Source organism: Micropterus salmoides, unplaced genomic scaffold (genome assembly GCF_014851395.1).
Source record: "Micropterus salmoides isolate LMB-PRFRI ecotype aquatic unplaced genomic scaffold, ASM1485139v1 Ms_hic_scaffold_6, whole genome shotgun sequence".
In the NCBI taxonomy this organism is placed as follows: Eukaryota; Metazoa; Chordata; class Actinopteri; order Centrarchiformes; family Centrarchidae; genus Micropterus; species Micropterus salmoides.
In genome coordinates this window covers 2,940,698-2,960,480 of record NW_024044348.1, presented here as the reverse complement: position 1 = coordinate 2,960,480, position 19,783 = coordinate 2,940,698, and the positions used below count along the sequence as shown (strand labels likewise).

The 19,783-nt window shown below is 45.2% G+C and overlaps 1 protein-coding gene across 1 annotated transcript in view; it reads right to left on the bottom strand.

Moving 5' to 3' along the window:
- Positions 1-920: 920 nt before the first annotated feature.
- slc9a5 (solute carrier family 9 member A5) overlaps positions 921-19,783 on the bottom strand; it is a 38,489-nt gene continuing 19,626 nt past the window's right edge. Inside the window, exons 8-16 of the mRNA XM_038702149.1 lie at positions 18,992-19,081; positions 18,680-18,750; positions 17,510-17,636; positions 16,287-16,378; positions 16,068-16,194; positions 8,609-8,758; positions 7,160-7,226; positions 5,831-5,959; positions 921-4,860 (exon numbers count right to left, since the gene is read on the bottom strand). Of these exons, the coding sequence (XP_038558077.1) occupies positions 4,292-4,860; positions 5,831-5,959; positions 7,160-7,226; positions 8,609-8,758; positions 16,068-16,194; positions 16,287-16,378; positions 17,510-17,636; positions 18,680-18,750; positions 18,992-19,081 (1,422 nt within the window). The 3' untranslated portion in view covers positions 921-4,291. The remainder of the gene's footprint in view (positions 4,861-5,830; positions 5,960-7,159; positions 7,227-8,608; positions 8,759-16,067; positions 16,195-16,286; positions 16,379-17,509; positions 17,637-18,679; positions 18,751-18,991; positions 19,082-19,783) is intronic.

Sequence of the window (19,783 nt, the reverse complement as noted above, 5' to 3'; positions counted from 1 at the left end):
GATACCCAACTGATTTGAATCATGACTGCAGTAAGCCAGCTGCGTACCATAGTTTGGACAACAGACTCCTCGATCCAGTTAAATGGGTGTATCCCAAATTCATTTACGGGTGTTTCCTGTGACTTGTCTTTTTGTTTTACTAAACTGAACTGAGGTCTTCAGTGCTGAATGTGTTAGTCAGTCTGTCGTTGTTGGTACATGATGTTTTCTCTGTCTGCTCAGGTCACCACAGCTGGTATGTGATGTTTTGTGCAACCAATGGTACCACACCTGTTCAGCACAAACCTGCACTGTGCAAGTACATAATTAACTCATAACTCCAGACATCTGATGGAGTAAAAATATAATGCTTCCCTCTGACACACTGGAGAGAAAGTAAAAAGTCTCACTAAATAGAGTAAGTACAAGTGAAATACTTATGGTAATGAAGAAGCAGAGTCAGCCGTGTTCATTCAGAAAAACACACCTCACATTTATTGGCTTTTAGTTCTCTGGGCAGAAGCCCAAGCTGACAAACATTTGGCACAAAGACAAATTGGTTTCATTTGATTTTCCACACAACAACCTGAATCACAGATTAAACAAAGAGCTCGGAGACAAAAACAAACGTGACGCTGTGCAGAACATTCCTGTGTCTGTGTTGAAATAAAGAGTGATTAAAGCATCTGCCGCTGACAGCTGAAACACCATAGAGATGATTAACAGGACAGCTACCCCCACCTCACAACTGGTCTGGTGTCAGCTCCAGCTCAGGTATCTGTACAGTGTAAGGGCTTCTCTGCAAGCTACAACATGTTGCTGTCTGTTATTACAGTATTTACAATGAGCAAACAAGAAAGGCAGCACACACCACCAACAGCCTGCTACACCAGCTCAACTTCTACTTCATCAATTCAATAGTCAAGTTCAACAGGAGTTCAAGGCCAACAGCAGCAGAGCCGACAAAACCGTGTGAGGCTCCAGTGACCTGCAGGGGGAAGCAGCCAGCGCCAAGCAGGAAGCTGCAGTTTGCAGGAACAGAGCTGTGAAACAAGACTAACCACCAGATTCTCCTGTTGAATTCATCCAGAGGTTTTCAGGGAGCCTTCCCGGGTGGGCGGGGTTCAGACGGAGATCACATAGAACAGCCTAAATGTGCGTACCTACAGTACAGTTCAGCAGTTTGGGGGAAGTTTAGCTTTTTTACACTTTCCTACAGTGAGAAACTAAAAAAGACCTGAGGACAGACCTCTGTGTGTATTTGGTGTCAAACAGAACTATTATGCTGTCTCGGTTCGACTGTTGAGTATCTGTGGGATCAAATAACATAATCATGATCTCATAGGCTTCCAGGAACTGAGCGAAACTAAGTTTCTGAAAACCCCTGAATGGATCTCAGACAGGATGATTCTTTCACTTTGCTGATGCCACACAGGGAACGACTTCTTCCCTGGCAGGTGCTCCTTTGAGATGCGTTCATGTCACGTGGTTGGTCAGGTTTTCAGAATTCTCATTTTGCATCCAAGGGAGGTTGGATTTTTCTGGAAGCTCTGACAGATCGGACTCTGCACTAAACGCCACAGACGCTCAGATCTAATAAAGCTTATAAAACCCAAAGTTAACATCATGTGTTCGGGTTACTTTCCTCGTTGGTAACCAGTAATACGAGTGTAATCTATTTAAATGTTAGAGAGGTGGGATTACTTTTGAATTGATTGGGTTTGTTGGTGCCAGTAGGAGTTGGTTTTGGTATCGAAACAACAGCAGCAGCAGGACAGCTGCCATCTTGTCTGATGATGGTAACAATCAGCTGCAAACATGGAACTCTTTCCTGTTGATGCCCCACGTGACCTGAACGCAGCATCAGAGGGATTAACAGCACGTGTTGGTGTCGTGATATGAACACCGGACAAGACACTGAGCAGAGACAGACTGTTTGATCAGAAGGAGTGAGAGCAGCTCTGACATTAAGGCAAGCTGATTCTTTGGCGAAACAAGCGACGCAGCAGACTGAAAACTAAAGAAGGCGTCACAGAAACGTCTTCAGTGTGCACACAACCTGCTGGTGGAAATATAAACCTGTGGACGGTCTGATGATTGGACGTTACCTACACACACACAGCTACACGACAGAGTAAGGCAGTTATAGACACAACGTGTAAATGTTCATTATGCTCTTTGATTCACACTTTGGTCAGTCAAAATAAACTACTCTGTAGATTGGATATATTTGCAGATTTACAAAATACAGTTAGATTTTACATGAGCAGCTTTGACAGAATAAATAGACGTGTGGATGTTTACAGCTGACTCAGAGACATAAGGCTTTAAAAAAACTTCTGTCAGCTCAGTTTAAAGTGAGGCAGACAGCAGCTTTCACTCATTAAAGGATCATCACGTTTTATTACAACACGGCCTAAACTGCAGCACTTCTCTCAGCTGTGAAGATGTGATGGAGCCACGAGAAGCCAGATTTATCCATCAGTCAGTGTCTGCCTGCAGCAGGATGGTGTCGTTAAGATTGATTACACACTAATTATAGAAGAACTGATCAGCGCTGTTTGTCCTATAAAGATCTACAGCAGAGCAGCAGCAGTAAGACAATTCTGTCCATGAATGCTCTCAGCATTTTGTCACAGAGCCCAACAGCGCCCCCAAACTGTGAAGTGAATCATCAGTGGGCCAGGAGAACATTTTGGGATCAGTGGGAGCTGCTGAACACAACAACACGACCAGAAAGAAGATTTGATCCGTCTGAGGATATTTTACATTTTCCTTCTCGTCATCAAACCTCGTGTTCAGATCAAACCAGTAGTGAACTCCTTCCTCATGTTCCTTCATCACCATGAACTCACACACTGTAGTTTATTCTGTCCCACATACACCATCCTGCTGCCCCCAAACACTCACTACAGCTCCGCCGCTGAAAGTAGTCTCCAACAGATGCTCTATTCCCTCCTGTTTGTCTGATAGAAACTACAGCGAGCAGCTGTTTGAGGAAAATTACTGAGCCTTTTAAACATGAAACTATAAATCTGTGAGGAGTTTTAATGAGGTCATATTCTGCTTTTTGTCTTTTCCCCGTTCTTTTATAGTGTTATTTGTCTTATTTGTTCAGGGAGTTCCCATCTCCCACAGAAAACTCTGCTCCTGAACTGACCGCAGCTGGATTGTAGTCCAGCCTTTCCTTCAGTAACCTCTCAGCGTCACTCTGTTACACGCAGCATAATGCTGCCTAGCAGCTATTGTGGCTAATAAGGTTAGAGCCCCTCCAGGCAGTCTGAGGACATGAAGCTGCTGCTGTGATGTAGAGACAGAGCTCAGTTCAAAGAAAAATGTTACAGATTAATAACTCACCACTTTGAAACTCTTGATCCAGTCTAGGTACTGAAGCTGGTTCTGGTTGTTCTGGATCAGACCCGGGTTCCAAAATGTATGGCTGAACGTGGTTACTGACTTGTCAGGAGTCGCCCTACTCTGCTTCTGATTGGCTAGTAGTCCTTACCTAGGTACTGAGCATGTGCTCCCAAAAAAAAAACTTATAGAAGTGAGATGCTTCACTCTGCAGCTAAAACGGAGCATTGAACACTCAGGGTGAGAAGAGGAGCTGCAGCGGTGAGCAGTCTAAACCATGCGAACCTGTTCTGGTCCAACCCCTAAATAAAACGATGAAACCTGACAATGAGCAGAACATGACCTCTTTACAGATTTACGCCTTCAGGAGGAACCAATGGGCTCGGAGTTGAGAGCCACAGACAGGAAGTCAGACAGCTTGCTGGTTTGATTCTGAACATGATGGAGTAATGACAGAATAACACAGACAGGTGTTTGTTATTGTGTGTCAGGTGACTGACAGGAAGTGAGACAGCACTGATGTTTAAAAAGACCCAGTGAGGTGCGGAGCAGGAGTCAACAGCTGATCTCAGCAGAGACTCTGTGGACATTAATAATTATATAATTATAAAACAACATGTAAAACATTTCTTGTCAGCTGAAACATCTGGATCAGAGCTGGTGATGTGTGACCTCTGACCCCTGCAGTCTGGTCACATGGCTGCACACACAGGAGGGGAGGATGGGTCAGCCTCCATCATTAAACCACGTGGCTGTGAGACAGAGGATGACCAGCGCAGCCTTCATCGGGTGGACAGGAAGCTGCTGACAGAGAGGAGGCTTAGTGAGCTGGTTTCCTATTGGACGGTGTGGCAGGCCGCAGGTCGCCTGATGAGTGTGTATATGTGCGTTGCTGTGAAGGTGTCCTGAAGGTCCTGCTCTGCAGGCGATGGATGTTTAACTGATCTGGGATCTGTCGTTACAGCTGGGTGGGGCCCCGGCTGTGCGGCTCGCCGCTGCCAGGAGGGGGTGCCGTCACCAGGCTCCTCAGGTAGACGCAGGGGTTCCTCCTCCTCCCTGAGCTGGGAGGCGGCGGCGGCGGCGGCAGGGAGCCGGGAGGCCTCAGAGACGACATGAGAGGCTGCAACTCCTGCAGCGCTCCCACTTCCTCCTCTTGCTCCTCCTCCTTCTTCTCTGGGAAGCGGAAGGAGCCCTGCAACACCTGAGGTCCAATGGAGGAGGTGCTGCCCGCCATGCTGCCCGGAGGGGTGTAGGAGGCCGGGCGAGGGCCTCCCAGTCTGGCGAGGCTGCTCACCCGGGGGTGGATGGGCTCGGCCGGGGCGGGCGGGGAGGAGATGCTCTCCAGGGAGGAGATGCTCTGGTTCCAGGCCTGCTGCAGGTCCACAGGGATGATCTTTGTGGCCTCCACAGACACGCAGGGGGGAGGCGAGCCCACGCTGCCCTTCCACGGCAGATGGCTGTCTCCACTGGGGGGCGAGGAGGACGGGGCAGCTGAGGGACTCTGACACCCATCCAGAGCTGCTGGGACTGATGGAGGGACAACAGAGAAACACAGTCACATGATCAGTCACATGATCTCAGGATGCTTATCCTAGGTGTGTTTGACTTCATGCAGTGCTGACTTAAAGTGATGCATGCTGGACTTAAAATAAGGCATGCTGGTTAGAAATTGTGGCGCTGCAAAATGTCACCATGTCACATGTGACATTAAAACCTCACAGGAGCAAGTGGGGGCTGCAAAACAAACCCCAAACACTTTTGTCTGATCTCGCAGGATTTGCAAAGAAAAATGCAGCAAGATTGGTCGTTGATCTCCGCTCACAGTAAGCTCACGCAGGTAGAATGTGTCTGACTTGATGGCGCTGTTTTCATTCCCTGCCCCGCCTCACATTAGACTATCAAGTCGGCGAAAGTCAGCCGCTGTCATCTCAAACGCACCTGATCTCTTAAAGCTGCAGTATCTAGTCTTCCTGGCCACTGGGGGGCAGCAGAGTTACACTGATGTCATGAAACACAGTCCTCCTCAGCAGACATGATCACCTGTTCTCCAAGACTGAGCAAACCCTCAGATGAAACTGAATTAAATTAACATGTTAACCAGCAGAGTTTTATATGAGCCGTCAGCTGCGTCCCTCCACCCAGCAGCAGCGTCCGACACCAGTCGCTTCTCTCTGAGCCTCATTTTTAATCACACGGCCCAGCTGCTGTTTGTGCTGTCAGACGTACGAGTGGGAAAGAAAGAGCAGATCCTCTAGTGGCAGGAAACCTTTTCTTTTCTTTAAAAGTTTCTTTAAAACTTTGCTGCCCGTTCAAACACAGGTGTTTCATGTTCAGGTGTCACAAAGCCTGACGGGAAAAGAGTTTATTTCTGCTTTACCTGACAGCCAGAGGGCGCCACCATACTTTAACGTTTGAGGAGAAGGGCAGCCAATGAGTGAGATATCTGTGTGTCTGTGTGTGTGTGTGTGTGTGTGTGTGTGTGTGTGTGTGTGGTTACCTGATTTGGGTCGCTGTTTTGGCGTCTCTACCTTGCGAGCTACAAAGGTGATCCCGACGTCTTCCTCCTTCTCAGGGTCTGAATGTTCACCTTTCTCCTCCTCAGACTCCATAGGGACGGTCACCGGATCTGAACACACACACGATCATTTAGAAGACGACGACCTGTAACACGTTTTGCAGCTCTACAGCTCGTTTGTGTCGGAGGCAGCATCACGTGCACGAGGGGACTAACAGAGTTTGAGCATTAACACTTGTTCACGTCTGTAGGGCGTCACTAAACTTTAGTCCTGCACAGGCAGCAGCCGCTTCGTTCCTTCAGGAAGAGCAGCTCAATAATCCCACAATCCCAAAAATACTCAGTGGATTGAATGATGATGAAGATGACAATAATCTGCAGTCACAGCCCGACGAAAGATCCCTCCTTCAGCCAGAGAGGGGAGGTGAACAGCAGTCAGTCTGCAGCCTGAGTGCTGACCCTGCTGACCTGCTTTCTGCTTTAATCTGGCTCCATTCTAATCAAAGGTCTAACAATTAGCCTTCAGAAAGCTCTGAAGAGACATCACCCTCTACCTGCATCACATGATTCATCACGTTTGGAGCAGGAACAGCCAATCACACGATTCCCCTCGTTTCTGCCATGCTGCTTTTATCAACCCTCCTTAAATGCTTTCACTCAGTGAGTTTTTTTATCTTGATTATCTTCAGTACTAACATGTGAAGTAAACAACAATCTAATATATTTATAAAATATAAAAAAGGGATTAAATAACTGGCTGAAACTGAAGCAAAAAGAAAGAAAATAAAGAAAAAAGCAAATAAAAAGCTGGAAGTGGCCTTTCCTCTGACGTGTTGTTCATCAGGTCTCACCTGTGTGCTCATCTGTGTTTCAGGAGCCTCTTGGATTTAAGATCTTTGTGAAGGTGATCACATTATCCTAAAACACTGAATACTGTCTGCTGGCTGCTGAAGGACATGACTGTTTATTATAAATACTTGAGGTCATTTTCAGCTGCGCTCTCATGTATTCACCTGCTTATTTAAATGTTTTACTTTTTTGGTTAAACAACCAAAGTATGTGCGGTTTCCTCTATTTGCTCTGGCCTCTCAGCCAGGCCATAACACTCAGATATACAGTGAGCATATATATATATATTTCTGTGGGTGTTGTCATGAATGATGGAGTTCGTTGGGATAATTATCTAGTTTCTTTATGTCTGTAATGGTCCTGGGAATCCTGTGTAGTTTAATGTTCATCATGTGTTGGATCTGTGTGGACTGTCTCGGTCCATCATGTTAGGGGGGCAGAGGGAGAGAACTGCTGAGTTACTTTTGTCCTGCCAGCTGACGTTGCGTCTGGGTTTGTCGCCGTCGTCCTTGGCCTCGGATCCTCGGTGCTGTTGAAAGCAGGACAGAAGAAACACGTCAGTTCACCTGCAGCCGGCCTTCAGTCTTTAGAGTAATGATAAGAACCACAGACCAAGCCAGAAATCTTGGTGTGGTCATGGACTCAGACCTGAATTTGAGGAGCCATATTAACACAATTACAAAGTCAGCCTACTATCACCTGGAGAATATATCAAGGATTAAAGGACTTATGTCTCAGCAGGACCTGGAAAAACTTATCCATGCATTTATCTTCAGTCGACTCGACTACTGTAACAGCGTCCTTACAGGCTCCCTAAGAAATCCATCAGACAGCTGCAGCTGATTCAGAACACTGCTGCTCGAGTCCTCACTAAGACCAAAAAGTGGATCACATCACTCCAGTTCTGAGGTCTTTACATTGGCTTCCTGTATGTCAAAGAATTGATTTCAAAATCCTGCTGTTAGTTTATAAAGCACTAAATGGTTTAGGGCCAAAATACATTTCTGATCTTCTGCTTCTCTTCTCTACCATCCAGACCTCTCAGGTCGTCTGGGATCAGGTCTGGTTTCTGTCCCCAGAGTCAAAACTAAACAAGGAGAAGCAGCGTTCAGTTAATATGCTCCATATATCTGGAACAAACTCCCAGATTTTAATTTAAAGCCGTAGATTGGTACCTTTCACTGCACTGTAACGTCCTGTTTTCATTTTCTTTTTCAGATTTTCAGTGCCCTGATTGTACACTGCGCTGTAACTTTTACTGTCCTGTTTTTAAAATGTGTTTTATTTTTTTAATTTCCCTCGGTTGCTTTTATGTTTGATGTAAAACACTTTTAATTGTCTTGTTGTTGAAATGTGCCATACAAATAAACTTGCCTTGCCTAGAGAATCATCTGACAAAGATGGAAGCTGCTGGTTAAAGGTGTGTGTGTGAGGACACATCAGGACACACTGACAGGAACCTCTCAGCTTTAACTTTTGACCTCTGTTCATCAGTCTCCCAGTAAAACCAGGACTCAGCTGGGGGAACTGGGCTGTAACTCTTCTAATACTGAAGTACTGCTGCACACATTTAACTTCTATTCACCTGGTGTCCATCTCTATTTCACGTAATTAAATGAGATTTTAAACGATGTGCTTAGGATTTCCTTGTAAGAAGCTGAGTCCAGGCGTTCAGCCTGTATAATCACTGTTTTCTGTGAGGTGAATAAATAAAACTCTTTTACTAATTTATTCATGTGGTGAAACAGTAAGAACACAAACTGCTCTGACCAGCGACCAGCGTCCTCCCAGCTCGCTGGTGATATGTGAAGCTTCAGTTCTCAGCTGGTGTTAAACACAGAACATACCCTGAAGTGAACCTCTGCTCCACAGAACCAAGCTGAATGAATAAACTTTGGAAATGTTTCTTGCCTTCTTCAGGCTTCTCTCCTTCTTGTGTCGTTTGTATCGGGTGGATTTGAACGTTTCCATGCGGCTCTTCATGTTCCTCTGAAACACCTCCCGGTCCTGCCGCTCCTTCTCCCCCAGAGGCATGAAGTGACGGCTGTAGTGGGACTGGTACTGAACACAACACCAGAACACGTGAACTACAATTTATCTAAGAACCCTACAATTTCTTTAAGAACCCTGAAACTTTTTCAAGAACCCTACAAATTTCTCTAAGAGCCCTGCAATTTCTTTATGAACCCTGCAATTTCTCTAGGAACCCTACAACTTCTCTTAGAACCCTGCAATTTATCTAAGAACCCTGCAACTTCACAAAGAACCCTATAACGTCTCCAAAGACCCCTGAAATGTCTACAGGAACCCTGCAATGTCTCCAAGAACCCTGCAACGTTTCCTAAAACCCTGCAAATGCTCCAAGAACCCTACAAATTCTTTAGGAATCCTACAACTTCTCCAAGAACCCTGCAATTTCTCTAGAAACCCTACAACTTCTCTAGGAACCCTACAGTTTCTCTAAGAACCCTGCAATTTCTCTTAGAAACCAGCAACTTCTCCAAGAACCCTACAGCGTCTCCAAGAAAACTGCAGCTTCTCCAAGAACCCTACAACTTCTTCAAGAACCCTACAACTTCTCTGGGAACCCTACAACTTCTCTAAGAGCCCTTCAACTTCTCCAAAAACCCTGCAATTTCTCTAGGAACCCTACAATTTTTTTAAGAACCCTGCAACTTTTTCAAGAACCCTACAACTTCTCCAAGAAACCTGCAGCTTCTCCAAGAACCCCGCAACTTCTCCAAGAACCCCGCAACTTCTCCAAGAACCCTACAACTTCTTCAAGAACCCTACAATTTCTCTGGGAACCCTAAAACTTCTCTAAGAGCCCTGCAACTTCTCCTAAAACTCTGCAATTTCTCTAGGAACCCTACAGTTTTTTTAAGAACCCTGCAACTTTTTCAAGAACCCTACAGCTTCTCCAAGAACCCTACAGCTTCTTTATGAACCCTGCAATTTCTCTAGGAACCCTACAACTTCTCTTAGAACCCTGCAATTTATCTAAGAACCCTGCAACTTCACAAAGAACCCTATAACATCTCCAAAGACCCCTGAAATGTCTACAGGAACCCTGCAAATTCTCCAAGAACCCTACAAATTCTTTAGGAACCCTACAACTTCTCCAAGAACCCTGCAATTTCTCTAGAAACCCTACAACTTCTCTAGGAACCCTACAGTTTCTCTAAGAACCCTGCAATTTCTCTTAGAAACCAGTAACTTCTCCAAGAACCCTACAGCGTCTCCAAGAAAACTGCAGCTTCTTCAAGAACCCTACAACTTTTTCAAGAACCCTACAACTTCTCTAAGAGCCCTGCAACTTCTCTAAGAGCCCTGCAACTTCTCCAAAAAACCCTGCAATTTCTCTAAGAACCCTACAATTTTTTTAAGAACCCTGCAACTTTTTCAAGAACCCTACAGCTTCTTCAAGAACCCTACAACTTTTTCAAGAACCCTACAACTTCTCTAAGAGCCCTGCAACTTCTCTAAGAGCCCTGCAACTTCTCCAAAAAACCCTGCAATTTCTCTAAGAACCCTACAATTTTTTTAAGAACCCTGAAACTTTTTCAAGAACCCTACAAATTTCTCTAAGAACCCTGCAACTTCACAAAGAACCCTATAACGTCTCCAAAGACCCCTGAAATGTCTACAGGAACCCTGCAATGTCTCCAAGAACCCTGCAACGTTTCCTAAAACCCTGCAATTTCTCTAGAAACCCTACAACTTCTCTAGGAACCCTACAGTTTCTCTAAGAACCCTGCAATTTCTCTTAGAAACCAGCAACTTCTCCAAGAACCCTACAGCGTCTCCAAGAAAACTGCAGCTTCTCCAAGAACCCTACAACTTCTTCAAGAACCCTACAACTTCTCTGGGAACCCTACAACTTCTCTAAGAGCCCTTCAACTTCTCCAAAAACCCTGCAATTTCTCTAGGAACCCTACAATTTTTTTAAGAACCCTGCAACTTTTTCAAGAACCCTACAGCTTCTCCAAGAAACCTGCAGCTTCTCCAAGAACCCCACAACTTCTCCAAGAACCCCGCAACTTCTCCAAGAACCCTACAACTTCTTCAAGAACCCTACAATTTCTCTAGGAACCCTACAGTTTTTTTAAGAACCCTGCAACTTTTTCAAGAACCCTACAGCTTCTCCAAGAACCCTACAGCTTCTTTATGAACCCTGCAATTTCTCTAGGAACCCTACAACTTCTCTTAGAACCCTGCAATTTATCTAAGAACCCTGCAACTTCACAAAGAACCCTATAACGTCTCCAAAGACCCCTGAAATGTCTACAGGAACCCTGCAAATTCTCCAAGAACCCTACAAATTCTTTAGGAACCCTACAACTTCTCCAAGAACCCTGCAATTTCTCTAGAAACCCTACAACTTCTCTAGGAACCCTACAGTTTCTCTAAGAACCCTACAATTTTTTTAAGAACCCTGCAACTTTTTCAAGAACCCTACAGCTTCTCCAAGAACCCTGCAACTTCTTTATGAACCCTACAATTTCTCTAGGAACCCTACAATTTATCTAAGAACCCTGAAACTTTTTCAAGAACCCTACAAATTTCTCTAAGAACCCTGCAACTTCACAAAGAACCCTATAACGTCTCCAAAGACCCCTGAAATGTCTACAGGAACCCTGCAATGTCTCCAAGAACCCTGCAACGTTTCCTAAAACCCTGCAATTTCTCTAGAAACCCTACAACTTCTCTAGGAACCCTACAGTTTCTCTAAGAACCCTGCAATTTCTCTTAGAAACCAGCAACTTCTCCAAGAACCCTACAGCGTCTCCAAGAAAACTGCAGCTTCTCCAAGAACCCTACAACTTCTTCAAGAACCCTACAACTTCTCTGGGAACCCTACAACTTCTCTAAGAGCCCTTCAACTTCTCCAAAAACCCTGCAATTTCTCTAGGAACCCTACAATTTTTTTAAGAACCCTGCAACTTTTTCAAGAACCCTACAGCTTCTCCAAGAAACCTGCAGCTTCTCCAAGAACCCCACAACTTCTCCAAGAACCCCGCAACTTCTCCAAGAACCCTACAACTTCTTCAAGAACCCTACAATTTCTCTGGGAACCCTACAACTTCTCTAAGAGCCCTGCAACTTCTCCTAAAACCCTGCAATTTCTCTAGGAACCCTACAGTTTTTTTAAGAACCCTGCAACTTTTTCAAGAACCCTACAGCTTCTCCAAGAACCCTACAGCTTCTTTATGAACCCTGCAATTTCTCTAGGAACCCTACAACTTCTCTTAGAACCCTGCAATTTATCTAAGAACCCTGCAACTTCACAAAGAACCCTATAACGTCTCCAAAGACCCCTGAAATGTCTACAGGAACCCTGCAAATTCTCCAAGAACCCTACAAATTCTTTAGGAACCCTACAACTTCTCCAAGAACCCTGCAATTTCTCTAGAAACCCTACAACTTCTCTAGGAACCCTACAGTTTCTCTAAGAACCCTGCAATTTCTCTTAGAAACCAGTAACTTCTCCAAGAACCCTACAGCGTCTCCAAGAAAACTGCAGCTTCTTCAAGAACCCTACAACTTTTTCAAGAACCCTACAACTTCTCTAAGAGCCCTGCAACTTCTCTAAGAGCCCTGCAACTTCTCTAAGAGCCCTGCAACTTCTCCAAAAAACCCTGCAATTTCTCTAAGAACCCTACAATTTTTTTAAGAACCCTGCAACTTTTTCAAGAACCCTACAGCTTCTCCAAGAACCCTGCAACTTCTTTATGAACCCTACAATTTCTCTAGGAACCCTACAATTTCTCTAGGAACCCTACAACTTCTCTTAGAACACTACAATTTATCTAAGAACCCTGAAACTTTTTCAAGAACCCTACAAATTTCTCTAAGAACCCTGCAACTTCACAAAGAACCCTATAACGTCTCCAAAGACCCCTGAAATGTCTACAGGAACCCTGCAATGTCTCCAAGAACCCTGCAACGTTTCCTAAAACCCTGCAAATTCTTTAGGAATCCTACAAATTCTTTAGGAATCCTACAACTTCTCCGTGAACCCCACAATGAACCCTTCAACTTCTCCATGAACCCCGCAACTTCTCCATGAACCCCGCAACTTCTTCAAGAACCCTACAATTTCTCTAAGAACCTTACAACTTCTTCAAGAACCTTACAACTTCTTCAAGAACCCTGCAATTTCTCTGGGAACCTTAAAACATCTCATAGAACCCTGCAACTTCTCCAAGAACCCTGCAACTTCTCCAAGAACCCTACATCTCCAAAGAACCCTGAAATGTCTACAGGAACTCTGCAATGTCTCCAAGAACCCTGCAACGTCTCCAAGAATCCTACAACTTCTCCAAGAATCCTACAACTTCTCCAAGAATCCTACAACTTCTCCATGAAACCTACAACTTCTCCATGAAACCTACAACCTCTCCAAGAACCCTACAACCTCTCCAAGAACCCTTCAACCTCTCCAAGAACCCTGCAATTTCTCTAAAATCCCTGCTATTCCTTTAAGAACCCTGCAACTTTTTCAAGAACCCTACAAATTTCTCTAAGAACCCTGCAATTTCTCTTAGAAACCAGCAACTTCTCTAAGAACCCTACAGCGTCTCCAAGAAAACTGCAGCTTCTCCAAGAACCCTGCAACTTCTCCAAGAACCCTACAACATCCCCAAAGACCCCTGAAATGTCTCCAGGAACCCTGCAATGTCTCCAAGAACCCTACAACTTCTCCAAGAACCCTACAACTTCTTCAAGAACCCTACAACTTCTCTGGGAACCCTACAACTTCTCTAAGAGCCCTTCAACTTCTCCAAAAACCCTGCAATTTCTCTAGGAACCCTACAATTTTTTTAAGAACCCTGCAACTTTTTCAAGAACCCTGCAGCTTCTCCAAGAAACCTGCAGCTTCTCCAAGAACCCCGCAACTTCTCCAAGAACCCCGCAACTTCTCCAAGAACCCCGCAACTTCTCCAAGAACCCCGCAACTTCTTCAAGAACCCTACAACTTCTTCAAGAACCCTACAACTTCTTCAAGAACCCTACAATTTCTCTGGGAACCCTACAACTTCTCTAAGAGCCCTGCAACTTCTCCTAAAACCCTGCAATTTCTCTAGGAACCCTACAGTTTTTTTAAGAACCCTGCAACTTTTTCAAGAACCCTACAGCTTCTCCAAGAATCCTACAGCTTCTTTATGAACCCTGCAATTTCTCTAGGAACCCTACAACTTCTCTTAGAACCCTGCAATTTATCTAAGAACCCTGCAACTTCACAAAGAACCCTATAACGTCTCCAAAGACCCCTGAAATGTCTACAGGAACCCTGCAAATTCTCCAAGAACCCTACAAATTCTTTAGGAACCCTACAACTTCTCCAAGAACCCTGCAATTTCTCTAGAAACCCTACAGCTTCTCTAGGAACCCTACAGTTTCTCTAAGAACCCTGCAATTTCTCTTAGAAACCAGTAACTTCTCCAAGAACCCTACAGCGTCTCCAAGAAAACTGCAGCTTCTTCAAGAACCCTACAACTTTTTCAAGAACCTCTACAACTTCTCTAAGAGCCCTGCAACTTCTCTAAGAGCCCTGCAACTTCTCCAAAAAACCCTGCAATTTCTCTAAGAACCCTACAATTTTTTTAAGAACCCTGCAACTTTTTCAAGAACCCTACAGCTTCTCCAAGAACCCTGCAACTTCTTTATGAACCCTACAATTTCTCTAGGAACCCTACAATTTCTCTAGGAACCCTACAACTTCTCTTAGAACACTACAATTTATCTAAGAACCCTGAAACTTTTTCAAGAACCCTACAAATTTCTCTAAGAACCCTGCAATTTATCTAAGAACCCTGCAACTTCACAAAGAACCCTATAACGTCTCCAAAGACCCCTGAAATGTCTACAGGAACCCTGCAATGTCTCCAAGAACCCTGCAACGTTTCCTAAAACCCTGCAAATTCTTTAGGAATCCTACAAATTCTTTAGGAATCCTACAACTTCTCCGTGAACCCCACAATGAACCCTTCAACTTCTCCATGAACCCCGCAACTTCTCCATGAACCCCGCAACTTCTTCAAGAACCCTACAATTTCTCTAAGAACCCTACAATTTCTTCAAGAACCTTACAACTTCTTCAAGAACCCTGCAATTTCTCTGGGAACCTTAAAACATCTCATAGAACCCTGCAACTTCTCCAAGAACCCTACATCTCCAAAGAACCCTGAAATGTCTACAGGAACCCTGCAATGTCTCCAAGAACCCTGCAACGTTTCCTAAAACCCTGCAAATTCTTTAGGAATCCTACAAATTCTTTAGGAATCCTACAACTTCTCCGTGAACCCCACAATGAACCCTTCAACTTCTCCATGAACCCCGCAACTTCTCCATGAACCCCGCAACTTCTTCAAGAACCTTACAACTTCTTCAAGAACCTTACAACTTCTTCAAGAACCCTGCAATTTCTCTGGGAACCTTAAAACATCTCATAGAACCCTGCAACTTCTCCAAGAACCCTGCAACGTCTCCAAGAACCCTGCAACGTCTCCAAGAACCCTGCAACGTCTCCAAGAACCCTGCAACGTCTCCAAGAACCCTGCAACGTCTCCAAGAACCCTGCAACGTCTCCAAGAACCCTGCAACGTCTCCAAGAACCCTGCAACGTCTCCAAGAACCCTGCAACGTCTCCAAGAATCCTACAACTTCTCCAAGAATCCTACAACTTCTCCAAGAATCCTACAACTTCTCCAAGAATCCTACAACTTCTCCATGAAACCTACAACCTCTCCAAGAACCCTTCAACCTCTCCAAGAACCCTACAATTTCTCTAAAATCCCTGCTATTCCTTTAAGAACCCTGCAACTTTTTCAAGAACCCTACAAATTTCTCTAAGAACCCTGCAATTTCTCTTAGAAACCAGCAACTTCTCTAAGAACCCTACAGCGTCTCCAAGAAAACTGCAGCTTCTCCAAGAACCCTGCAACTTCTCCAAGAACCCTACAACGTCCCCAAAGACCCCTGAAATGTCTCCAGGAACCCTACAACTTCTCCAAGATCCCTACAACGTCTCTATAGACCCCTGAAATGTCTCCAGGAACCCTGCAATGTTTCCAAGAACCCTACAAATTCTTTAAGAACCCTACAACTTCTCCAAGAACCCTAAAGCTTCTACATGGAACCCTAAAGCTTCTCCCAGAAACAGATTTGGATGAGACGTAACGCAGGAGTCATTCAGGCCGTTCGGGAGATAAAGAGATCTGATTGGACAGTAGGGTGAGACTATCCAATCAGAGAACATCTGTGACTTTTTACTGTTTGCATTTAAAATGTTCACCCCAAACATTCTTCTACAGAACAAGGTCACTGTCATGTATCATCAGAGAAACAAATTGTGCGTCTGTGTTACCCGTCTCCTGGGCTTGTACAGGTTCTCGGCGAGGACGTGGTGCGTCTCACTGTCCTCCTCCACTTTGGCTCCTGGGACGTTATCGATCACCTGGAGGTCCAGACACACGCCGCTGCCGTTCTCGCGCCTGGAACACGGCAACAACACGCAGTTATCACGATGCTAATAACTTTGAGATCGGACTGTCGGAGGTCAAAGCACAGAAGTCATGTGACTCACAGGTAGTTGGTGACGTTGGTGACTTCGGGGAACGAGGCTCTGCTGGCCATTGAGGGCAGAGACAGTCTGGCTGAGGTCAGGACGTTCCCACCCTACACACACACACACAGAGGTCAAAGGTCAAATCATTACCTGTCCCATCAGGTATTTTTACTGTTCCTGTTTTGCCCTTTGAAGACCACATTTCCCAGAAGCCCTGTGGCCTGTTAACACATGACTTTATCAAGAAACTGAAACAACAGTGGTGGACAGTAACTAAGTACATTTACTCAAGTACTGTACTGCAGTACACAGAGGGGATTTTGTACTTTTTACTTCACTACTGATATCTGAAGTCAGATTTTTACAGGATTAGTTAGAAAATGAATTACCAATTATTTTGATTGTTTCAGTCATTTTTCATGTAAAAACATTTAATGGTTCACACACGTGAAGATCTGCTGCTTTTCCTTTTAATTATTTAACGGTTTGAAGGTTTGTTAACGTTGAGCTGTGGACTGTTAGAGAGTGAAGGAGTCACTTTGGGCTCTGAGTAACTAACGGTATTTCTCACTATTTTTAGAATTTTTACAAACAACTGATCAATGGAGCAGAAGAATAATAAAATTATCATCAGCTGCAGTCTGATGGATCTAAATTGCAGCTGTCCAACAATGGTCCCATGTTTTCCAGGACATTTCCAAGACTTTTTCAGTGACCTGTTTCATTGAATCCAACCGTTGTAGGAACCAAACACATTTGTTTTCCAGGTAATTTACTCAATGCTTAATTTCAAGGACTTGGAAATCTGTACTAATCCCAGGGTTTTCCAGGATGTAATGCAGCGGCAGACGTTTAAACCTCAGTGCCACCAGCTGTTCAGTCACGATCGTATCTGTGAGATCGTATGAGTGTGAGGACTCATGGTTTGTTAACAATGTCAGTGATCAGCTGAGGCTTTAATGAGCAGCGTCGAGACCATGAACTCTCATACTAATTATTTTTACTAACTGAAATATACAGCGTGTGTGTGTGTAATTATTTATTAAGCATCCTATGTCAGTTTGATCAGCAGCTCTTGCTGTTACACAGCAGGAGAGTTTTTCTTCAGAACCTGAGGATGACAGAAGGTTGATTGGACTGCAGGTGAAGAATCTTACAGATTTATGTATGCAACAAGTAACAATAAGGAGTTCAAAGCACTTTAAAAATGACTTTCCTGCAGTATACCCCCCCCCCCCCACCTGGTCTATGACGCTGATGGCGTCCCGGATGTTGATCTTCTGATAGGCCTCCCACAGCTCACTCTTCCTGTACACGGACTTCCTCAGCAGCAGCTTGCTCAGGTAGTTCTTATCAAACTGCTCCCACCTGACCACAGACAGGTGGAGAGAGAGAGACAGACAGGTGGAGAGAGAGAGACAGGTGGAGAGAGAGAGACAGGTGGAGAGACAGAGAAAGAGAAAGGTAAAGAGACAGGTAGAGAGACAGGTGGACAGACAGAGACAGATGGAGAGACAGGTAGAGAGAGAGAGAAAGGTAAAGAGACAGGTGGACAGACAGACAGGTGGACAGACAGGTAGAGAGAGAGAGAAAGGTAAAGAGACAGGTAGAGAGACAGAGAAAGGTAAAGAGACAGGTGGACAGACAGAGACAGGTGGAGAGACAGGTAGAGAGACAGGTGGACAGACAGGTAGAGAGAGAGAGAAAGGTAAAGAGACAGGTAGAGAGAGACAGGTGGACAGACAGACCCAGGTGGAGAGACAGGTAGAGAGACAGAGAGACATCAGAACTACAACAGATGGGAGGAGCGTCTCATTGAGACTCTACGTGCAGAAACATCCTGAACATTGAGAGAAAGTCTCCTACAGATGTGTGTGGGACAGAATCAGGGAGGTTTCACTGATAATAGATCCATAAAGAGAAAACTAAACTGTCTGCTGCACCTCAGACCAAGTCCCCAAACCTCCCTCCAGTTCAAGGCTCTTAAAACCCTGAAGAGACCTCCTCATGCCAGCTGGGACGGCGGCCATGTTTGTCCTTAAACACACTGTGTGCAAACAGCTGATCTGCTCCAGAGGGAAACGCCTTATATTTAATTTATTATTAATATTATAAATTTAATTCAGTTCAAATGGGCGTTATTGGCCTGCAGAACAAAACAAATCTCACTATCTTTATTATTATCCATCCTTTCCCTGTCAGTGGACCTGTCTGTCTTTCTGTCTGCAGCTGAAACGTCCGTCCTTGTTGTGGGTTTGAAAACTTTTTCTGCTGGTCTGAAGTCTCCCCCTGGTGTCCACCGCCCGTTACTACAGTGACAGGAGGCACACACGACAAGCCCCCCTGTATGTTCATTACTCCGCCTGAAACGCTCTTACTGTTACTTCAGATACTCAGTAGGATGGACTCACTTGTCCCTCCAGTGGTGGTACCCCTGCAGTCCCGCGATGTCCTCCACTGCTGTCAGGATGTGGTCGAAGGCCTGAAAACACACAGAGCCAATCAGCTCTCAGTAAACTCCTTTCTGCCAGCTGAGCGGGGGCGTTCATCAAACACAATCAAACTCAGCTAGAAGGAGGATCTGTGGATTCTCATCAGTGACACAGTCGCGGTTTCACAAGCTAAACTCCTCCGTGGACAAATAAAACCCAAACTATCCGACTGGATAAAGACGCAGTGCGGCGCCGTCAGGCTGTAACATGCAGAGGAGGAGAGAAACGCACCCTCTCGTGGATCTCCTCGTTGATGGTCGGCTTCCTGCTGGTGGAACGAGGAACTTTGAGCCAGTTCACCAGAGGTTTGATGGTCAGACCCTGACGGAGGAGAGACACAGACAGAGAGGTGAAAAGCAGCAGAGCGGCCGCTGCACGGAGGACGAGCAGCTGCAAACATCAGCCCGTCAGAGGAGCGTGGCGTTATTCTGTCACACAAAACAACACACCGCAGCACAAAACATACAAGTTCAACCAAACACACTGAACACACAGCAAACTGTGGAAGGCAGAGCAGAGAGAACAGAATCAGGTCGATTTATTGAAATCATTCACATTCGTTCATTTAGCTGGAGCTTTTAGTTTAGTATAAACGTCAAGCGCGTCTGGACTGAAGCGTCAGGTGTGTGCGCTCTTAAGATTAAAATCTCTTCTTCTTCTTGTGTCAGTTTTTCAAGCCTAAATGTGAACCACTCCTGCAGCTTCTCAGTTTCAGGATTTGATGTGAACATGTTTGCGTTGGTCACAGCGGGTCAGATGAAAGGAGAACGAAACTGTTTTCATCTGACAGCCGCCGGACGTCATGAACTCCTCCTGCAGGCTGGAACGGACACCAGGTGAGGCGACGCCTGCCGTATCAAAGTGCTCTGATCCAGTTAAAGTCAGTAAGAAGTCAATTAGCAGCTGCGTCCATCTGCCTCCCGTCACTGACGATAATCAAGTCCCGGAGTCCCGTCGACGCGAACACACAGAGCTCGTTAAAGCCGAGCAGCAGGTCAGAAACGGAGAGCTGCGGGAGGCCTG